The 24,477-nt window shown below is 37.4% G+C and overlaps 1 protein-coding gene across 1 annotated transcript in view; it reads right to left on the reverse strand.

Annotated features, from left to right (window-relative positions):
• The window catches only part of LOC136863778 (tRNA endonuclease ANKZF1), a 170,270-nt gene that overhangs the window by 33,659 nt on the left and 112,134 nt on the right, over nt 1–24,477 (reverse strand). Inside the window, exons 9-10 of the mRNA XM_067140130.2 lie at nt 19,164–19,248; nt 7,784–7,889 (exon numbers count right to left, since the gene is read on the reverse strand). Of these exons, the coding sequence (XP_066996231.2) occupies nt 7,784–7,889; nt 19,164–19,248 (191 nt within the window). The remainder of the gene's footprint in view (nt 1–7,783; nt 7,890–19,163; nt 19,249–24,477) is intronic.

Genomic DNA, 24,477 nt, shown 5'->3' on the forward strand with positions numbered 1-24,477 from the left:
TTCCTTACATTGTTTACCCCTGTTACCTTAAAAGTACCAGAAACCTTTCTTTTCATAATGAAACATTCTCCTTTCCATGGAAGTAATCTGTTGTAAGGTTTCCACATGAAATAGAAATCTTAATGAGTAAATTGGCAAAGAAAAGCTTACTGGAATGGAGCCCTGTTTCTGAGAGGATCATAAGTGCAAGATTCAAAACAAAGATTAGGAGTACCACAATTGTACAAACAATTGTACAATGTTATGCCCCAATAGAAGTTTTGGAGACTGCAGAAAAGATGGAATTTTATTTCAGATTGTACCAAATACTCTTACAAAATAAAACAGATATCTGCATTTTGATGGGAGGCCTAAGGCTGGATACTCTTACAAAATAAAAAAAAGATATCTGAATTCTGATGGGAGACCTAAAGCTGGATCATTAAATGAAGGATTGGAACACATTACAGGCTTAGGACAAACAAATGAAAATGGTCAGATGTTTCGACTTTTGTGCAGAAAATTATCTAACCATGGGTGGAGCATTTTCCCTACAAAGAAGAAAACCAGTGCAGGAGAAGAAGAGGGATACCGTGGGCTTCACAGACAGATTACAAGATCTGGACTTTGCTGATGAAATGAAATGGCATATGGCTTTTAGTGCCTGGAGTGTCCGAGGACATGTTCGGCACGCCAGGTGCAGGTCTTTTGATTTGACGCCTGTAGGTGACCTGCGAATTTGCTGATGATGTGTGCTTATTGACAGAATCGTAAAGATGCCAAAATTAAATTAGAAGATCTGGAGGTAGAAGCAGAAAATTTTGCTCTAATGCTCAATAGACCAAAATCTAAAACAATGAGGTTAAAATGCCAGAATACAAGACCCTATCCCGCTGGAAAATGCTATTTGCTTTACGTCGCACCGACACAAATAGGTCTTATGGCGAAGAAGGGATAGGAAAGGCCTAGAAATGGGAAGGAAGCGGCCGTGGCCTTAATTAAGGTACAGCCCCAGCATTTGCCCGGTGTGAAAATGGGAAACCACGGAAAACCATCTTCAGGGCTGCTGACAGTGGGGTTCGAACCCACTATCTCCCAGATGCAAGCTCACAACTGTACGCCCCTAACCGCACGGCCAACTTGCCCGGTAGCTGGAAAATGAAGCCCTAAACGATGTGCAAACTTTTATCCTACTTAGGAACCACTGCAAAGAATGGAGGGGCAGAAGAGGATGTAAAACAACATGTCGTCCCTGGAAAGGCAAAGTATCCTAAGTTACAAAATGTGAACTTTACAGGAGATTATAAAAATGATTAGTGAGTCGAATATGTACTGTAGAGTTTAGGCAGTTTCGGTTTTTATTCTACTCCAGAAATGAATTTTTCACCTTACTGTCATATTAGGTTACGTATTTATTCAATCTCAGAGATGAGGAACTTATTTTAAAGTTATGAATGCTGCTACAATTGTTAGCTGGTCGTTGTCGAGTGCATTGTTTAACAAAGGGGTCCTCTTACGATAGCTTTTGTAGTGCTTATAATATTTTGGAGGGACTGGTTTAAAGGAATGTAACACATGAGAGTAATAAAGGATTTTCTTAAATGATTGTGTTAAGAAATGTAGATAAAAATCAATAGGAAAATTGACTTATAATAAGAGAATTGACTTATAGTAAGAGAATCAAAGTGGAAATTACACTGATTACAGTACAATATTTACTCAGCACCCTGTCTTGTATCGCCTGCTAATCTGCTTGTTGGATATCACCCATCAGTTGTCAGAAGTACTCCGTAGCAACTCACTCACAAATTTATTCTCAAGACAACTAGTCATGCCATGGCCTCCAGAGAGGCCAAGTGCAGGCCTTTCGAGTTGATGCCATTGAAGGTTTTCGGCCACGGAGGGATGGGAAAGGGGATTGGGAAGGTAACGACTGTGGCCTTAGTTAATGTAAAACCTCAGCATTTGCTAGGTGTGAAAATGGGAAACCACGGAAAACCATCTTCAGGGTTGCCGATGGTGGGATTCAAACCCACCACCTCTCATACGTAAGCTCACACCTGCACGCCCATAACCGCACGGCCAACTTGTTCGATTAAAACCTTTCTATTATTTCTAATCTTCTTCCAGTTGAAGCCTAACTCGTTTACAATACTTCTCAAACTGATACAACCTCCTTGGAAACCAATCCTCTCTCCTGACACAGGTCCTAATTTAGAAAATGATGGAGTTGTTTTCTAAAGAATGTAAAATTCATGGATTGTGCATCGAAATCTTAAAAATCTGTTACACGTTTTTTCCCCTTCCGCGTTTTTTTCTTGGTAAATGAAGTTTCTTCAGTCTCGTGCCGTTTCTGTTCTACTTTTTTTTTTTTTTTTTGCTACTTGCTTAACGTCACACTAACACATTGAAGGATTTTTGCCACGAAGGGATGGGAAAAGGGATTGGGAAGATAGCGACTGTAGCCTTAATTAATGTACAACCCCAGCATCTGCTTGGTTGTGAAAATGGGAAACCATGGAAAACCATCTTCAGGGTTGCCGATGGTGGGATTCAAACCCACCACCTCTCGAATGCAAGCTCACAGTTGCACACCTAAAACCGCATGGCCAACTTGCTCGGTTAAAATTCTCTTGACCATCCTCCACAATACTTCTGTTGCATCTGCTATTTTTTGTTGTACTTTCAACAATTCCCTTCTATACTGTTCTTGTATTTTATTCTTTCTGCCCTCAGCTTCCTTATTCACAAAACTAAGAACCCTGAACAATCTCTCGTGTCTGTCCTCTTGTTGTCGCAAACTTCAGTTTAGAATTTTCAGCGACATAATTCACCAATTTGTTTAGCTACTGGTCGTACTTGCTCAGTCAAGTCTGTCACAAGAAGCAGCCCCTTCTCTTCCCTTCCCACCCCTCTTCCGCATTCCACTAGTATACTAGCTATCATCAACATGCGATAGGTCCGCCAGCAGGCTATGCCTTATGTTGCAGGTGCCAAATTGATTTGAGGCAGTTATAAAACCTGTACTACAGCAATGACCAGTAAGAGTCATGAACAATGAAACTAACACATCTCACGTTCCCTCCAGAATTAAAACTTGTCACTTGCAATAATCTGTATGCAAATTACAAGATTCTAACTCAGGCGCTTAAGATGTAATGGTGCTTATGATAATTTCTTTATATTTAACGTTGTTTTTACCCTCTAGATTCATTTGAGGATTAAGATACTTTGCCACCACGTGCAGTGGAGTCCGATTGACGCATTAATATCGTAACCTCAATTTAGAAGAATGTCGCTTATGATACTTTGCCTTTCCAGGGACAATATCCAGAAAGCAAATAGGGCCAATGTTCAGCTGTATCCCATCTGGAAGAGAAAAATAATAATCACAAAAACTAAGCTGAAAAGTTTACAGAAGCAATGTCAAGCCAATTTTGTTATATGGATCAGAACCATGGAAAATCACAAACAGACTACAGGTTTTTAAATATAGGTGTCTCAGAAGGATACAGAAGGTAATTACAAATAAAGAACTATGGACATAAGGATCGGAAGAAAATATCAAAAATTAAATAAAAAGAAGAAAATGGAAGGGGTTAGGACACACTCAGGAAAGCAGTAAGTACCATTGAAAAACAAGTACTTGATCGGAATACCCAGGGTGCTCGATGAAGGGGAAGGTCTGCACATTTGTGGAGATGTTCCGTCCGTCAAGGAAGAAGGTCAACAACAGGGTAAGAGTTGAAGAGAAGTGAAAGGGATCACAAGCAATAGAGTGAGATGGTGCAGCTTCGCCCCATGGGAACTAAAAAAAAAAAAAAAAAATTATTTAAAAAAATGTAAAATCAAAGTTAATTTGATATTAGTGTGTCCAGAAAGAAAGATAAAAGGAAGAAAGTTCATGTGTCAATCGTTTCTTGGTCTGAAGTGAGGGAAATATTCTCACAGAAAAAATTGATGGTCGATTACATGTATTTAACCAACGATGATAGCAATGAAGAATGAACATACAAGTGCATTTCATTTGTTAGCATATTGTGATCATTCAAATATATTATGTGTAGAGTGGTTGTATTTTCGAAACACATCAGTTCACACACTGAGAATGACCACAAGGATCCTGAATTTTTACAATTTAGACAATGATAACCGAAAATATGAAAAATATTGTAAAGAAGGAAAACACTCGACTATTTATCATTTACGAGAAGTATAACGGATGACTTAAAACAAGTATAAGGGATGATTTAAAACAGTCACTATATCTTTTAAAATATCCACTATAATTTTTTTTCCAGAATCGTGTGCTGGATTCTGAGCTTTTTCAGGATTTCTCACGTACGCTTGGGTAGACTGCCTCTCCTTCCAAATACCAGACCCATCACAGACCAGTTTTCTGGAAGAATCCTATGTCTCTCACTCAGATACAGGATGCATGCTTCTTCATGAATGCTCTACTTTTCCTGGTCAACTGCCTTGCCATGGAATAAGTCTCTTTCAAATCGGATGGGTGGATTAGGGAGAATAGTTGTTCAAGTCTGCTAGTGGATAGCAACAATATCTGCTCTTGTGTTGGACGCCGTGTACTTTTTCATAAACTGTTGACTTAAAATGTCTCAGTGCAGAAGCTAAGGTTACTCTCACTCTGCAATGATAGGTGTTCCTTAGCAATTCTCCTCTGTGGCAGTATTTTTTTTTTTTTTTTTAAGAAGTTGCTTTATATTGCACCGACACAGATAGGTTTATGGCAACGATAGGACAGGAAAAGGCTAGGATTGGGAAGGAAGCGACCATGGTACATCCGCAGCATTTGCCTGGTGTGAAAACGGGAAACCACAGAAAACCATCTTCAGGGCTGCCAACAGTGGGGTTCGAACTCACTATTTCCCAAATACCGGATACTGGCCGCACTTAAGCACCTGTAGCTATCGAGCTTGGGGTGGCAGTATACTAACATACGACCAAGGGTTTCATTCTCGTCACAGTCTGCATGGCGGCAGCAGATTGTGTCAAGACATCTACCAGGAACTGCTCGAACCGCCAAGATGTTGCAAGACATTTTGAGAGAATTCGCCAAATTACAATAGATAGTCGTAAGGATTCCACCTAATCAATACATAAATATGTAATTGTATCAATACGGACCAATATGAAGATAACTGCATAGAAGCATTTACCCATTCGGAGTTTGACAGTCCTTTCAGGTTACTTATCGCGAAGACCTATCTGTGTCGGTGCGACGTAAAGCAACTAGCAAAAAAAAAAAAAAAAGGATTATTAGTATTATCAATGTCTAACTTCTCCGATACTGACTTCCTTTCCTTTTTAAAAATTATTTTTACAATTTGTTTTATGTCGCACCGACAGATAGGTCTAAGGTGATGATGGGATAGGAAGGGCCTAGGAGTGGGAAGGAAGCGGCTGTGGCCTTAATTAAGGTACAGCCCCAACATCTGCCTGGTGCGAAAATAGGAAACCACGGAAAACCATCTTCAGGGCTGCCGACAGTGGGGTTCGAGCCCATTATCTCCCGGATACAAGCTCACAGCAGCGCGCGACCCTAACCGCACAACCAACTTGCCCGGTGACTTCCTTTCTGACTGTAAGTCTGACCATAACACGAAGCTGCAGTTATTGGAGTTTTGTATAGGAGCTTCCCACTTGGCTCGCATAAGACCTAAGCCTCATAAATGGTTTGGAGCATAGATCATTCCGTCTGGACAGTCATGAGGGAGACCAATAATTTCTCTGACTACACCTTTTAACAGATATCAACATCTTCTAGAAAGCTATTTTTGATTTGATTTAGTGGAGCGCATTGAAAAGGGTATATCAGACTGGGCCATATATACTGATTGATGACGGATATCTTTTGATCCGGTTTCAGCAAAGGAGAGGTGCATAACTTTGTAATGTTTGATGTTAAGTCTGCAATTACAGTTGCCTCATCAAATATAATCTCATCGCTGAAATTATCTCTGAGGTACTTAATCGTTCTTCATTAGATGTCAATGAACGTATAATGGACCCGTCTATAGTGAGGATTTCAGCAGGAGAAAGTATTCCTCTTCTGATACAAATTCATTTGTTTTTAACTGGAATGATTCTTAGGGCAATTGATGCTAGAAAGTTTTCTGCTTGGAAGAAAAGGCTGCTGATACTGGATTCGTCTTTTGCTATCAGCAAAAACTAAACAAGACATTTTTTATAATCCGTTAACTATTGAAAAACTGTGAATATCAGAAACATCGTGCTCAGAACGCTCTTTTAATATATTATCAATAGCCAGAATAAACAGATAAGGGGATATAGGACTAGGGACTAACTCCTCTTAATAGCTGGATGGTTTTTGACTTATTGAGGCCTACTTCAATTTGAATTCAGTTCTTAACTAACAGATTTACGACTGAAGTCCTTAAATTTTCAGGCCTTTTGCAAGAAGCTATAGGTCGGCGTATATTATCATGGTTGACAGTTTCAAAGGCTTTAGTGGCATCTAGAAAAACAATGCAGTAGTTCATTTTCATAGACTTAGCTTCTTTAAGATAGCCATTGATGTGGGTACTGGGAGATAGAACAAATCCTCTCTGACAGGATGAAAAACTCATGTACTGTAATTATGAAGCTTCTTGTCTAGAACATGTTCTATGATTCTACTTTTAATAGAGAAAATCATTATAGGCCTCAAATTTTTAAACTTATTTGCCCCCCCCCCCCCCCCGCCACCTTTAAAAATCTTCATATTCACGTTAGTAGGACTGTGTTCAAAGGCAGCCAAGGTCAAATTGCCAGACTGAAAAAGAGATATGGGAATGCAAGGTAATCCTGGATGCTGTTTCTACAAGTTGCTTTACGTCACACCGACACAATAGGTCTTATGGCGACGATGGGACAGGAAAGGGCTAGGAGTAGGAAGAAAGTGGCTGTGGCTTTCATTAAGGTACAGCCCTAGCATTTGCCTGGTGTGAAAATGGGAAACAATGGAAAACCATCTTCAGGACTGCAGAGAGTGGGGTCAAACCCACTATCTCCCAAATACTCATTCGGAACAAATATTTCAGGTTCCGTATGGGAATCTACATCATATCATATATCATACTGGATACTGGGCACACTTAAGCGACTGCAGCTATCGAGCTTGGTAGGAATGTTGTTCATAATTATTTAAATGATATACATATGTAGCAGTAACTTTTTTTTTTTTTGCTAGGGTTTAACATCGCACTAATACTGTCACGATTTTGGTGGTGATGGGATAGGAAAGGGCTAGGAATGAGGAGGAAGCGCCCATGGTCTTAGGTAACATACAGCCTAATGTGAAAACAATGGAAAACCATTTGCAGCACTGTTGACAGTGGGGTTCGAAATCACTATCTACTGAATGCAAGCTTTAAATCAACAGGGCCCTTACCGCACCACCAACTTGCTCGGTATAAACCCAGTTAGAATTCAATATTATTTAATTAGTAGGATTTTTAAAAATGTTATCCACTGTCAAAATTATTTTTTTGATTGTGGTTAATGTTGCATTGACACATGAAGGATTTAGCTAACCATAGGAAAAAGTTAGAACCGAAAAGATAGCGGCCAGCATTTGCCAGGTGTGAAAATGGAAAGACATCTTCCAGGCTGCCAACAGTGTTGTTGACTCACATCATGTATCCAACTTATTGTCAACAATATGCCCTTAATTGTTGTAGTTAGGATAAATTACATGCGTAAATATGATATTTAAATATATACTGGAATGAAGTATGTTAAACATATGCAAACTATGTAACACTTTACTATTGTGCAGTACCTTTGAACTGGCAGGCTCAACAGTACCCATACCCCTTTCTTTGTGGAGATGTGTTGTCAGTACAGATGGAAGGCTGCAGCCAGGACTTCCCACTGAAGGTAGTTCACTGCATTCACAAGAAACATGAGACAAAAGCCCTAAAATTATACGTATATCAATTTCAGCTAAGCATATGAAGAATTACAGATTAAAGACATACAGATTAAAGTTTATGAAGAAAAATAAATGTGAATGAATAAACCTATAAATGATAAATATTTAAGGACATGACAGAATGAATGAATCATTTAAGGGTGCCTTATTTTGATCAGTTGAAATGGAGATACCTCTAATGATAAGAGTTTGGCAATATGACTTAAATCTGTCTATACCAACTCACATATTATTCAGGTCAGCAAAAAGTGTACTTTAAATATATAATTAAGTCATATTGTTGGGTTTATTGCATGAATAATGAAAATAATTATGGCTTAATCAACAGTTAACAAAGCAGAGGGTGGTTTTAAGTAAACCAGTTTTAATAATAATAATAATAATAATAATAATAATAATAATAATAATAATAATAATAATAATAATAATAATAATTTGTTTAACATCTCTTCAATTGTTATATCAATTGACCCTATGTAAACTGAAAATAAAAGAAATTGTGTTTCACAGTGCAAACGACTTCTATTTGTATTTTATCCGTATGTGGAAAGAAATGTAAAACACATTAATTAGCAAAATCAAGCAACATAAAGTATCAAAATATATAACTTACATATAAAATCACATACTCAAAAGTAGCTTCACAGCATTCTCCTGTAAGGTAATTAATTTACAGTTTTGGTTGTATATGTAGGGACAGTCAATATACAGCATTTTAGGAAACCTGAAGTGTGAAGAGATAAAAGAAATACATTTACTGTTTTTCAATGCAATAAATTGACCTAAGTTTTCTGAATAAAAGGGTCTTACAGTGTTACATTCTTATTTAATTACTCAAAATCTACTTAAAAGGACGGCAAGTTGCTAAGTTGTAATGCCAGGTTTGGTCTTGAAATAAATGTTTCTTGATAATATATTGCCATAAATATACTGTAGGTGTACTTTTTTTTTTATTAACTCTAGCATAAAGAAAGCTGAAATTTGAACCACCTATTTTAGAGGTACTACTAAGTGCTGATAAGTAAAACAACATGCTTAGTTTCAATTATATAATTTCTTTTTTTTTTAAACTATTAGGAATTTTGAGGCATGAGATAATTATTTTCTCTACTTGCATCTATTTGTCAGAAAAGTGATTTTACTTATCAAGGTGAAGTAAATATGGTAAAAGTTTGTAAAAACCTTCGGCCTATATTTTAAATATTTACTCAGAAATTTACTGAAAATTTAAAAAAAAAAAAAAAAAAAAAGGAATCTTAGCATGTTTAACCTATTCAACGCCAAACCTGTATATATACGTTACTGAACGCCGGGCCCCATCCGTCAAACCTGTATATAATATCTTGATTTACTTGTTTCATTTCCGTATTGATAGTTCACGTATGTATAGACAAGAAAAGGTTCCACCTTATCAATACAATTTTTATTATTGTAAGAAATAACTTACAGGACCGGTTTTGACTTTTAAATAGTCATCATCAGCTGTACATGAATACCTTTACATTTGTGTCAAGCATTAGTTACTATGTCCTTTCTTAAAGGGAGAAGCCATAAGGAAGCATTATGTCTAAGTGTCCAAATTGGGCATGTTGAATGTATAGGTATAGAGCTATCTCTTTAGGACTAGAACTTGTTTGTAAAACCTAACTTAAGCTTAAATCTAAATTAAGAATACATTAAAGACATTAAAATACACAGTACATGTTAAAATCCTTTAAAATAATGAATATAAAACATTTCATAGAAATGAATGTATGCATCTTGCGTGTATCTACGTTCTCGTTTGAGTCCAATGTTATAAATAATTCAGTGCTTGCGTTCATAGGCAATGCTGTAGCTTTCTTGGGAAGTCTTATTGTATATTTAAATGTCTCCACTTGTGTGTGTGGTGAAAAGCTTTTATTGTTGACCCCTATAAAGTCACTGACCACAGATTTCACCCACCAGTAAAAAATCTCACAAAAACCACATTCAACGAAACAGAAACTGATATACTGAGCAAGGGACCCAAACATAACTGGGGCAACATGTCAGCTTTCCAAAACATTATAACCACCGTTACAGAAACCGAAAACGCCATACAAAAGATTCCACATGATTTACGCGAAGAAGTCAGACACAAAATCATAAAAAGGCTACCACAATACATCAACGAAATTCGAAACAATAATCCTAACAATAACACTGCAAATAAAGTACACATAAATAAACTTAAAATAAAACAGAATAACCTACTCATAACGAAAGCCGACAAAGGCAACACCACTGTTATCATCGATAAGGATGAATACATAACAAAAACTAAAGAATGCTTTCAAGACAACACCTTTCTAATCATACGTAAAGACCCAACTAACAACATACAAAGAAATCTGAAAACCTTACATTTTTTACTTACTGAAACAGAATCTACAATTCTTATAGTAATGAACCCCCAACTACTGACTGCAAAAGCCTATCTTAAAATACATAAAGAAAATATACCAATGAGACCTATCATTAACTACAAAGCAAGCCCAACATACAAACTCTCACAATTCAACCAAAAATTCCTTAAGAAACATTACTCATTCCTAGCAAACAAAATTATATGGAAATTCAATAGATTTTTGCAACAAAACCAAAGAACTGAAAATAGAGCAGTATCATACCATCACATCATTCGATATAACTAACATGTATCAAAATATTCCCACCAAGTAAACTATAGAAATAATTGAATCTAATCTAAGAAATTGAAGAATTTATGAAGCTACTTGAATTTGCCATTAATAACAACTATTTTAGATTTTACGACACAATCTACCAACAACAGGGCCTACCAATGGGGTCTCCTGCTTCTGGCATACTGGCCGAAATTTACATAAACTACTTAGAATACACATCTATCAGCAAAATAAACAATATATTCTTTTGGTGCAGATTTGTTGACAATATTTTTGTCATCATTGATAATAGATTCACTGACGAAAATATCATATTGGATAGATTTGTTGACGATATTTTCGTCATCATTGATAATAGAGTCACTGACGAAAATAACATATTGGATAGACTTAACACAATAGACCCCTGCATAAAATTTACCAAAGAAACTGAAAACAATCACACCTTGAACTATCTGGATATATCAATAACTAGACACAAAAACCACTTATCATACAAAATATACCGAAAACCCACACATACATCAAACACGATCAAAACAGATTCCATCCATCCCAATACTCATAAAAAAGCAGCTTATTACAGCATGATCTATAGAGCTTTTAATATACCGTTAACAGAAGATGACTTAAAAGAGGAAATACCAACTAATCCATGAAATAGCTAAAAATAATGGATACAAGAAAGAAATGGTCAATACAATTATTCATAAAATCAAATCTCAACCTAAAACCAGATTGACAAAAACAGACAAACCTAAAAAGGATTACGTATTATTTACTTTTAACAACGCACACATTTATCCCATAACTAACATCTTCAAAAAACATAACTTAAAAATAGCATTCAAGACCACGCACAATAGCACTAACATCTTACACAATACCAAGATAATCAACAGTAACAACAAGTACAATCAATCAGGAGTATACCGTATCAGATGTAACAATTGTGAAATAAGCTATGTTGGACGTACCGGTAGAAACTTCAAAATCTGATATAATGAACACTTAAATACCGTAAAACATAATCATTTTTCCGCAATAGGCCAGCACATCGAAGATTATAAACACAGCTTCACGAACATCGCAAATGACATGAAAATATTAAATATAATTCCTAAAGGCCCCTTGCTCAATATAACAGAAGAGTTTTACATATTGTTAGACCAATACGCCAATCCCTACTACAATATAAATGAAATTACAGAAAAAAACAATACCATTTTCAATAAAGCCATCCCCACTTTAAAAAATGACTATCTCAAAATAATCAACAAAGAGAACATAACACGCGCCATACTACTGACGAACGACACGCCCAGCACCGCCCCTGCCCCCGCAACAGCTACTCTCCCTACCCCTCTATCCATTCCCCTCGCAGCAACAGACACAAACCTAACAAGAACGCAATACAGTACACACCAAGCACTCAAATCCAACGCAACCCAACCACGACAGCAATAGTAAGTACACATTCACTTAACACACATATAGGCATTCCTTCAGCTTATAACCCTACTCATACTTTATTTTCGTCTTCCACAGATAACATACATCAGCATATAGTTATAGATGAGGAAGGAGCCACCACTCTGCATCAAGAAATACTTATGTACAACCTAACCCACAACTTCCTCCAATATTTAAAGATAATATTCCACTCACAGCTGCACATACTTACCTCCGTCTATATACTGGATTTTGTCAACAATAAAAGCTTTTCACCACACACACACAAGTGGAGACATTTAAATATACAATAAGACTTCCCAAGAGAGCTACAGCATTGCCTATGAACGCAAGCACTGAATTATTTATAACATTGGACTTGAGCGAGAACACAGATACACGCAAGACACATGCATTCATTTCTATGAAATGTTTTATATTCATTATTTTAAAGGACTTTAACATGTACTGTGTATTTTAATGTCTTTAATGTATTCGTAATTTAGATTTAAGCTTAAGTTAGGTTTTACAAACAAATTCTAGTCCTAAAGAGATAGCTCTATACCTAAGTACCTGAATCATAATATATAACCACCTCACATTCAACATGCCCAATCTGGACACTTAGACATAATGCTTCCTTATGGCTTCTCCCTTTAAGAAAGGACATAGTAACTAATGCTTGACACAAATGTAAAGGTATTCATGTACAGCTGATGATGACTATTTAAAAGTCAAAACCGGTCCTGTAAGTTAATTCTTACAATAATAAAAATTGTATTGATAAGGTGGAACCTTTTCTTGTCTATACAAACCTGTATATATACGTTTTGGTGCAGTCTGTACTTCACCGATCTCATTTATGAATGGGATATAGTGCCATGCTTTGAAATTCCAGAAAATGCTCAAGAAAATTCTGTACAGCAGATATACCACTCCATTTCGTTTGTTTCGAAAATGATCTGATGTTATTTCAGCTTTGTTTGAGTGGAATATCTTTCCCGATAACATGTAGCCATCATGGTGTCTTGAAGTATACATTCAACTCTTGTTGACGAAAAAATTGAATGTTTCCTCATAAATACAATTCTGGGGAGCTATACTTTGATGATGAAGATGGAGAATATACAAGGGGTGATATTGATCTTCAAGAAAGTGCGAGACAAAATAGAAATTATGAATCTCATGCAAAATTGTTACCCCCTCCTCAGATAAAATCTTTTTTCCCCAAATGTTAATGACTTATTTTAATACCAGTTCTTGGATCAACGATTTTATATTATACTAGCAGTTACCTGCGGCTTCACTCGCATGGATTTCATAATTTGATAAAAGTAATCATATCTCGGAATTGTACTAAGACATTATCTGAAAATCCCTAAAGTATAAAAACTCACCGAAGAACTGAGTTTCATTAATCCCAGAAACACTTTGTAAACCACGTTTGTGGTGTTCCCTTTTCGGGGTAAGATGACCATGCAACAAAGAACTGTACATGTGAGTAACAGTCTTCTATCAAGTCAAAAATAAAAGTAAATACGTGTTTCTTTACTTTTAAAGGAGATTCCAAATACCTATTTCCACATCTGTAACATCTTCAGTTTTTGAGATATAAGTATCCCCATAAAAGGAATTCAACCCCTTTATCAGTCCTTCCCCACCCACACCCCCATCTAAGTAGATTTTCCAAAAACAAAAACTATGTGTTACTTTATTTTTAAAGGAGATTCAAAAGACCAATTTTCACGTCTGTAACATCTTCAGTTTTTGAGATATAAGTATCCTCATAAAAAAGCATTCAACTCATTTTTCACTTCTTTTCAACATGTTAAGTGCCTTTTCCAAAAACAAAAATGTACATGCTCCTGTACTTTTAAAGGACTTTCCAAATACCAAGTTTCTTTTCTGTAACATGTTAAGTTTTTGATATACAATCTAGATATACCGGTACTCATTTTAAAAATTCACCCGCTTTTTCAATTCTTTTCAGCCCCTTACATGGATTTTTGAAAACTTACATATGTACGTGTTCCATTATTTCTAAAGGAGATTCCAAATACCAGTTTACATTTCTGTACGTCTGTAACACCTTCAGTTCTTGAAATCTATGTACCGTCGTAAAAAGAATTCAACTTCTTTATCACTTCTTTCCACCCCTCTCTCCCCTTAAGTGGACTTTCAGAAAACAAAAAAATGTGTGTTTCTTGATGTTTAAAGGAATTTCAAATTATCAACTTTCACATCTGTAACAGCTTCAGTTTTAAGAAATAAGTATCTTCATAAACATAATTCAACTCCTGCTTTACTTGTTTTCAACCCCCACCCCAAGTCGGTTTTCCGAAAACAAAAGAATACATGTTTCTTTGCTTTGAAAAAGGATTCCTAATACAAATCTTCATGCCTGTAACATCTTCAGCTTTTGATTATAAGTATCCTCATAAAAAAGAATTCCACTCCATTTTCACCCCACTCCCGCCCGCTAAGTTGATTCCTCTCCCCTCCAAAAATGTTTATTTCTTTATTTTTAAAGGATATTCCAAATACAAATTTTTGCAACTGTAACTTTCAGTTTTTGAGCTATAAGTTTGTCCATAAAAGGAATTCAATTTTTTCACATCCTTTCTCTCCCCCCCCCCCCCCCCTCAAGTGAATTTTTCGAAAAAGTACATGGTTCTTTATTTATCAAGAAGCTTCCAAATACCAATTATCATGACTGTAACATCTTCAGTTCTGAGGTATATGTAACCTCATAAAAAGAACCACCTTTTTACCCCTCCCCCTTCCAAGTAAATTTCCCCCAAAAATACATGTTTGTTTATTTATTTTTCAAGGAGATTGCAAATACCAAGTTTTAAGACTGTAACATTCAGTTTTGGATATATAAGTTTCTTCATAAAAAGAATTCAATAATATTCACTCCCTTTCACACTCCCCCCTTAAGTGAATTTTCCAAAAACAAAAAATATGTGTTTATTTATAAAGGTGCTTCCAATTACCAATTATCATGACTGTAACATCTTAAGTTTTTGAGATATATGTATCCTCATAAAAAGAATTCAAGTCCGTTTTCATCCGCCCACTCCCACCAAGTTGACTTCTCCCCAGAACTGCGTGTTTCATTATCTTCAAAGGAGATTCCAAATACCAATTTTCAAGTTTGTAACATCTTCAGTTTTTTTTAGATATAAGTATTCTCATACAAAGAATTCAACTCATTTCTCAATTCCTTCACCCCATCCCAAGTGGTTTTTCCGGGAACAAAAAAAATATATTTCTTTACTTTTACAGGAGACTTCAAATACCAGTTTTCAAGACTGTAATATGTTACATGTGTGAGATAATTTGCAGATATAGTCTTTTTAAAAATCCACCCCACTTGTCACTCCTGTTCACCCCCTATATATTGGATTTTCCAAAAACACAAAAACACTTGTGTCTTTATTTTCAAAGGAGATTCCAAATACCAATGTTCATGCCTGTAACATGTTCAGTTTTTGAGATATATTCTCATAAAAGCTATTCAACCCTCTTTCCCCTTTCTTCACCCCCTTAATAGGATTTTCCAAAAAACAAAATATATGTGTTTCTTTATTTTTAAAGGAGATTAAAAATACCAATTTTTACGCCTGTAAACTTTTAAGTTTTTGAGACACAGATATCCTCATTTAAAATATTCATCCCCCTTTTCGTCCCCTTAGCGAAGGAATATCCAAAAATCCTTCCTTAGTGAGCACCTACACCCTAATATAAATGTATTTCCAAAATTTCATTTCCGTAAGTCCTGTAGTTTTGGCTCGTCGGTCGGTCGGTCGGTCGGTCGGTCAGGACATGTTATTTTATATATATAGATTTCCACTGAGCGGAGTGGCCTTGCGTGTTAACATGTTACGACTATGGAGCCAAGCTCTGCATTTGGCAGGCGAGAAAGTTTTTTTTCGTTTCTAGTTTCCCTTTTGCACTCCCAAGTAAATGCCAGGACAGTTCCTAACAATAAACCACAGCTGATTCCTTCCACTTCCTTACCCAGTTTCATTCACCATCATCTTGTCAACTGAGGATGGCATCAAGAATGGCACCCTGCTGTAAAAACATGCTCTAAATATAATCTCACTTCATCCCCGAACCCATATTGGGCTGCGGGACTAAGGGGACGATATGCATTCCATTAATAGTATCAGTAAAAATTATCTGTAAAGTGCTTTTTTCTTAAAAAACCTGGCCCAGATGGTTCGCCTGGTCATCAAAACTTGGCAGTGAAAATGTTAATAATATTTCTTTAACTTACAAATATTTTGAGCTACAGTAATGAAACTGTGGGGAAACAAAGACCAGGCTTTGATAAGTTACTGGAATGAAATTACTAGAAACTTTTACGGAAATGATGTTAGATCCAAGAGGAACACTTCCCAGTTCCCATAAGATACACCTAAGTGTCAAAATTTTATCCTCACAGCCATCAATATTAACCTCTTGTGCTTAACTCACTCGCATTCTGTTTAAATACCGTAGCAGTTCACTGAGAAAACCCATTAAAATCCTGCACTACGGCACACATTGTGAGGATGTGGACCACAGTGAAGTCGGCACCACAAAAACACATTGAGGGGTTTTACCCCTTTAGGAGTTAAAAGCGCGTAGATCTTCAACGACATACCCCCAGCCTACACAAAACTACGGCCTCTCAGGCGGTCACGTGGTCTCGCCATAGACTTGCCCACCGGCGTCACCTGTATCACTTTCCGAGTCATCAGCATTACTATACGCATCACTCGAACTCGAACTAAGACCTTCAGGGTGTACTTCGTCGTCACAAACATCACTGTCTTCATAATCACTCTCTAAAACACTATCTATTAGCTTTTGTATTCCATCTTCATCAACACCAACACATCTGCTTGACGCAATGATTGCAACTGACGTGAGCGAAATACAATATGAACAAAGATTCTTTTATCTCTTGTTCCAGGAGTGTGTAATAACCTGGAGCGCAGGAAATAACCGACACCACATGTCTAAACTTCAGCTCAGAATGCATGCAAGTGGCACCTGTGAGTTAGTAACTGAACTACATGTATTGATATACAGCAGTGCATCGCCGCGAGCTGAGCTCGTCATTGGATTCATATGCCACAAATAACTTTTGCGAGCTAGGGTTGTCAAATGATGCGATTGGGTTAAGCACTCTTACTGACTGCACCAGAATTCAATTCTTTGACAATTTTTTTGCCTACAAAAACTTCCCTCTGTTGAAGGTTACCACTATGAAAAAGCATAACCAGACAATAAAATGTGTAATTTTGGCATAGAATGATAATTTTGTTGATTGTATTACATTTTTATAATGTTGTTAAAGCAGTGAAACTGAATGTCATAAACCTAACAATGATACAGCTAACAAATCTAGAAATTCTAAACTAAACCATTTCCAAAAATTTACTATGAATCAAGGAGTAGTCTCTCAAGCTCCTACCATTAATCCTATCACTTTAATGTTCAACCCACATTATCTTTATAATAAGGTATGCCTTTGCTGGCAGGATGTAGTGTTTGCAGTGCACTGTGTCTTCTGGTATGGGCTAGAATAAATTTGTTACTTTCACTGACCTGTCTCAGTCTCACCCTTGGCTTTCACAATATTAAAGTGACCGAGGTATGAGTGATTCTAGTAATGTCGTTCCTTATTCAGCCACTCCATTATGAATGGTGTAAAAATATTGCTCGTAGGGTCAGTTGATGCATGTATTTCAGTGGGCTTGGCAGACTGATATGTAATAGCAGCTTCTGGCTCAGTGAGGAAAGCAACAGGAAACTATCTCACTCCTCATTTCCCTAGTATGTCTCTTCAGTGACACCTAGGCTATCTATGACAGCTGATTGTGGAGCTGTAGAGGATCAAACCAGCCTTCAGGCTGAATACCTAACATACATACATACATACATACATACATACATACATACATACATACATACATACATTACATTACATACATACATACATGGTCAGTTCATAAACCAGCTTCTTTTCCCTACCAATGTCTTCTGGCTGGCCTGAGGAGATTACAAAACAAACTGTGGGGTCTATTATACCTTCCAAACTGTTTGATTCCTTGTAGGCTTTGATGTCAATTCTCCTACTGCTACCATTATTGGCAAGTCAAATACTTCTTTGTGACCCTATATTCTTTCTGAAGGAATTTACTATTAAGGACCAAATCTTGTCATGCTGGCATTCCGTGAGGTCAAGATCCCAAAACATGAGGAAGGGTTCCTATCTCTCTTTGGCAATGCTGACAGAGGTTTCCGTTCTGGGACCTGCCAAGAATAGATTGAACAGTGCACACATTAGCAGTCACTTTTATTTTCTCACGCTATTCACTGACTGATAATTCTGTATGGTTTCGAACCTAGTTATTTCCAAGTTTATGTTGTTCAAATAGGGCCTCACAGAAGACAGGTGCCTAACCAACAATGGTACACAGCTGGAAACATAAGAACCAGAATTGTTATTTGGAACAAACTAAGAAACCGACAATCATTTTTATGTTTCAAACAAAATATATATTTTATGTTGATGCCTGATTAATCATTTATGTTTCAGTTTAAAGGACAATAACATTAACTTTACCAGTCCCTTCAAAATATTTAGTTGCTCAGTTAAAAAATTATGAGCAGACCTGTCATTTTCCAACTGTTTGTGCATGGTAATTCTTACATTCAAAATTAGGACAAGTTTGCAAAAATGAACAAGTATGGCAGCCCTCGAATAATTTAATAAATTCTACTACAATTAACATAGGATGCATCAGGAAACATAAATATATATATATATATTTTTCTATTGGTTTTACGTCACACCGACACAGATAGGTCTTACGGCGACGATGGGAGAGGAAAGGGCTAGGACTGGGAAGGAAGAGGCCGTGGCCATAATTAAGGTACAGCCCCAGCATTTGTCTGGTGTGAGAATGGGAAACCACGGAAAACCATCTTCAGGGCTGCCGACAGTGGGGTTCGAACCTGCTATCTCCCGAATACTAGATACTGGGAAAAATAAATAAAACTAAGAACTTAATTAACAATAAAGTAACTCAATGGACATGATGAAATACCTTTGTGATGCTACTTCACTGACGCCTGGATTTGATTCAAGTTCTTCTTTAACAACTGCATTTTTGGCTGCACCTTTATCACTCCCTGAAATACATAAACAAATAAAGTCATACAGAAATGAATAAGAGAGTTCATTATTATCAATTATTGGTTAATTACCCAGAGCAAACATATGGAAAGTAATGCAACAGAAAGGGTTTGGAAAACAAATGATAGAATATATGCAAGCTTTTGCTATTTGCTTTACGTCACACTGACACAGATAGGTCTTATGGCGACAATGGGATAGGAGAAGCCTAGGAAGTGGAAGGAAGCGGCCGTGACCTTATTTAAGGTACAGCCCCGGCATTTGCCTGGTGTGAAAATGGGAAACCACGAAAAACCATCTTCAGGGCTGCCGAGAGTGGGGCTAGAACCAACTATCTCCCGATTACTGGATACTGGCCGCACTTAAGCGACTGCAGCTATCAAACTCGGTATATGTGTAAGCAATATACAAAGATTGTTGCAGGAGTGTCCAGAAACATGTGGGGAGAACTGAGTGGTTTTGGAATGAAACTGGACTACAACAAGGGAGTGTGCTGTCACCAATGTTATTCATAATGGTTATGGACGAAATTGTGAAGGAGACAAAGGTAAAATATGGGGACAGAGAGTAATGATGTTTGCAGATGATATTGTGACGTGGGAAGGTTTTTTTTTTACAACTGGCTTAACATTGCACTGACACAGATAGGTCTTATGGCGACGATGGGATAGGAAAGGGCTTGGAGTTGGAAGGAAGCGGCCGTAGCCTTAATTAAGGTACAGCACCAGCATTTGCCTGGTGTTAAAATGGGAAACCATGGAAAACCATCTTCAGGGCTGCCAACAGTGGAGCTCGAACCCACTATTTCCCGGACGCAAGCTCACAGCTGAGCGGCCCTAACTGCACGGCTAACTCGCCCGGTGATGTGGGGAGTAAACAGAGAGAGGAAGTACAAGGACAACTTAACATGTTGAGTGAGATTACTGAAAATTATGGAGTGAAAATCATTACGGAAAAGAGTACAACAAAGGTCTTGACTAGAGGAGAAAGGTAAGGGGAAGGAATTATAAAAATAAATGGACAAAACATTGAAATTGTGGAGAGCTTCAAGTACTTGGAAAGCAAACTAATACAGGATGCAGGGCTGGACATGGAGATCAGTAAAAGGATTCAACAGGGAACTGCATTCTATCAGTGTGTGAGAAACCTGGTGTGGAGGAATGAAGTAACTATGAAGTGAACAGAGGCGATGTATAATATGTACTACTGTCCAATACCGACATATGCCACAGAGACCTGGACACTGACGAAAGGGCAGGAGTATAAAATCCAGGTCAATGAAATTACATTTTTAAGTAGTATAATAGAAAAGACAAGAAAGGATACAGTAAAAATTGAGGACATCATGAAGGAAATCAGAGTGGAAAAAATTTTCGACAGAATGGAGAGGGATAAACTTAGATGGTTTGGACATGTTAAGAGGATGGAAGAGGGAATGATACTGAAGCGAATGATGGAAACCCAGACAGAAAGATGGGGAAGGGCAAGAGGGAGACCCAGACTATGGTGGTTAAAAACGATCAAGAATAGTATAATTAGAAGAGACCTGGACTGAAACATAGTTAAGGATATTTTGAGGCCAATTTTATCTGCAATGTTTTGAAGTTCTGATATCTGGGGTTTTGCTTCTTTTATGTCCACTGCTAGTAATGCTAAATCGTCAGCGAAACCCAGGCTATTTATTTTGGTTTTTCGGCCAATCTCTACTTTGGGGGGGCATTTCCTAAACCATTCCCTCATTACCATTTCTAGAGCACAATTAAATAATAGTGGTGAGAGCCCATCTCCCTGCTGTAGTCCAGTTTTGATTTCAAATATCTCTGATGTTTCACCCCTAAACTTCACTTTTGATTTGGTGTTAGTGAGAGTCAATTTTATCATGTTTATTAATTTGGGGTGTAGTCCAAGGCGTCTTAAAATTTTAAACAGAGATTCTCTATGGATACAATCATTAGCTTTCTTGAAATCTACAAATGTTTTCAGCATATCTCTGTTTCTTCTCCTGTTATAGTCCATTATCAACTTAAGACTCATGATCTGATCAGTACAGCTCCTCCAGGGTCTGAAACCTCCTTGATATTCTCCTAGTTCTTTCTCAAGTTGTAAACTTATCCTATTAACACCTATGCACCCGTAAGCGGACTCATACTCACTCGAGCAACTGGGCCAGGACTCCACAAGCAGCCTGATACGCCGGGGTGCAAGGTCACATATTGGAGACGTTTGTGACATTTATTGGCTTTTTTGGGAAACATTTCCACTAGAAATCTGTTCTTGGTGTCTCAAAATGTCACCAGAGTGCTCTTGGTATGCTTCTTTGGCAAAGAGAATTGATTAAAATATTGATCGAGAAATCTGTATTCTGTTGTTGACAAGATAGCTGAGAAGAAAATTGCTTGCTAGCGAGATATGCTCAGTAATAGGAAAATTCAAAGTATACTTGATGTTTTAGGCTCTGATTTCAGCAGTGATAGTAAGGAAAAAGTTATTAGTAATCCTGTGCATGAATGATCACGAAATGTTGTAATATCACGTTGTAATATTGTACGACATGGAATGCTGAATCGACTTTCTCCCGCCCCTCAAGATCCGATTACGACTGCCGAATTTGAACCTACGATCTTGGTACCTGGATGCAAACACTTTACCAGTGATCCTCAGACTGAATCTTAATAATAATAATGACAATGATAATAATACACCGAGTGAGACATACGGCTGTAAGTTTGTATTTGGGAGATTGGTTTGAATCTCACCATTCGCTGCCTCGTGATTGGTTTCCCATTATTTTCTTATTTCCTAATCAGGCAAATGTTAGGCTCATGTTGTATTGGTTTCCCATTATTTCCTTCTTCCAAAATCATGCAAATGTTAGGCCCGTGTCGTACAATGAAGGGCATACCACACTAAAGAACTTCCAAGGTAAGATAAGTTAATGAAAAATTTAAGTTTTCAAAGGGATTTTTTATGTGTTATATTTCTGTAGTGTTCTGTTTTTTGTGTCATGAGCAATAGCATGGAATTTCTCAATAATATCAAATAAGTCCCGTGATAATACGCGCAGTCAATCACCCACTATACTGTTTTAAACGAAAGCTTGTAACACCAAGGTTGCATACTAAAAGGTTGGCGGATTCCTAGCAATGTCGGAGCAAAGGGTGGGTGGGTGCATATGGGTTAAGGATGATTATTGAAAATATTTTGTATGTTATGTCTAGGAGCGAGATTCTCCTGTAGTTATTAGGGTTGGTTTTGTCTCCTTTTTTGTGCAGTGGGTGAATGAGGGCTGTTGTCCAGTGTTCCGATAGTTCTTCTTTAATCCAGATAAAAACAAGTTGTTGATGGAGGGCAACTTTTGCTGATGTTCCCGCATATTTCCAGATTTCCGCAAAGGTCTGATCTTCTGGCACTTTGTAGTTTTTTTAATTTATTCGGAGCTTGGTAGACTTCCTTTATTGTGGGGGGATTGATGTTCTCTGGTGGTGTTTTTATTGGGGTGTTGGTGTCCAAATGAAGGAGTTCTGCAGATTCCTCACAATTTAAAAGCTTGTTGAAATATCTAGCCAGAATTTCTGCATTGTCTTTATTGTTATGAGCCCGCTTACCATTTTCATCCTTCATCAGCAGGGTCAATGGTTAATATTTTTTGAGCTGCTTTCTGAAGGTTTTGTAGTAGTCCCTTGATTGAGTTTTATTGAATTGTTCTTCAGTTAACTGCAGTGTGTCCTTAAGATGTTGTCTTTTTATTCTTCTTAAGACTTGGGTAGTTTCTCTTCTCTGTTTTACTAGATTTTGATAGGATATTTCTGTTTTTTGGGACTGACGTAATGTCTGATGTCTTTTCTCCACTGTTTCATCACATTCACTGTTCCACCATTGGTGTTTTTTACGTGGTTTAATTGGAGTTAGGTCTTCTGCAATTTGTTTAAGGTTGTGTACTAAGTCTTCAAGTTTATCTGTGATTTTTATTTTTTCAGTTGCTTTCTGGTAATTTTTGTTGTTGATTAGCTGGGTAGGATCTATTTTTCTTTTAGTTTTAAGGGCTTGCTTTTGCTGTCTCCTCTGGGGAGTGAGTTTAATTTCAATTTTAACTACGTAGTGATTTGAACCTGTGTCTATTCCTCGGAGGACTCCACCATTGTTCGGTCCCAAGTCCGGAATGAGAAAGGAGGAGGGTTTGCTGGTCTGGCACCCAGCTGTAAAACTGCCAATGCCGAGTATTGGGCGGCGGGAAATAACCTCTGACACCCTAAGGGGACCATCGGCTTCGGGCGAATGAGCCCCTTTAGGTGGGGTGATGGTCCACACAGTGGAGGAAATGTCACTAGAATACATTATGCAGCGTCTGTTCTGCAGATTAGGGGCGGCTGCACAAGACGTCTGTACTCCAGAGGAGCGGCCTGATTATCACCTCAATGGATCACATCCAGAGTTGTAATTCAGGACCTAGTCCCACACAGGTGACACCTTGACAGTCAACCATGATGCATGTTCATATATGGAAAAGAAAGGATTCCACCTGATCAATACAATTTATTATACTTGCACAAGTTGTACACCTGGGTGCCAGACTTGCGCAAGTATAATAAATTGTATTGATCAGGTGGAATCCTTTCTTTTCCATATATGTGTAATCTATCAATACGGAAATGAAGTTCATAAATAATTACGATGCTTGTTGTTTAAAGGGGCCTAACATCTAGGTGATCGGCCTACATGGTCACATCAAGTTCTTATTGTTTGCATAAAAAGTTAGAGATTTCATCCTTGCTTGGCAGACAAGTATATGGTACTACTGGCAATACCATCTACAGAGAGTACAAAAGCAATGAGCCAATGTCTGGTGGTGTCCCCTTTGACTGCAGATTCTATAATGGAAGCCACAGATTGCAGTCCTTGCAAATGTGGGCTTCAGTGTAATATGCAGCTCCTTTCATTTGCTTGTATTCAGGGCAGGTGTTAGATAAAAGTCTGGATTTATGGTCTGTGCCATTTGTTCCCTTTCCCCGCTGTGAGCTTCACATGCTGCTGTGTTTTCTACAGGGCTTTATTTATAACAATTGACTGACACGTTCGCATTTCTGCCAACAAGCGAGCATGCAGCGCGCACTCTTGGACTCCCTGCTTCAAATACTAAGTATACAATACAATACAATCTTACATTATAACAGATGCTGGAAGCGTCGTCCTTACTGGTGTTATACAGACATTGTATCCAGAAATGA

This window comes from Anabrus simplex, chromosome 2, assembly GCF_040414725.1.
Source record: "Anabrus simplex isolate iqAnaSimp1 chromosome 2, ASM4041472v1, whole genome shotgun sequence".
Taxonomy (NCBI): domain Eukaryota; kingdom Metazoa; phylum Arthropoda; class Insecta; order Orthoptera; family Tettigoniidae; genus Anabrus; species Anabrus simplex.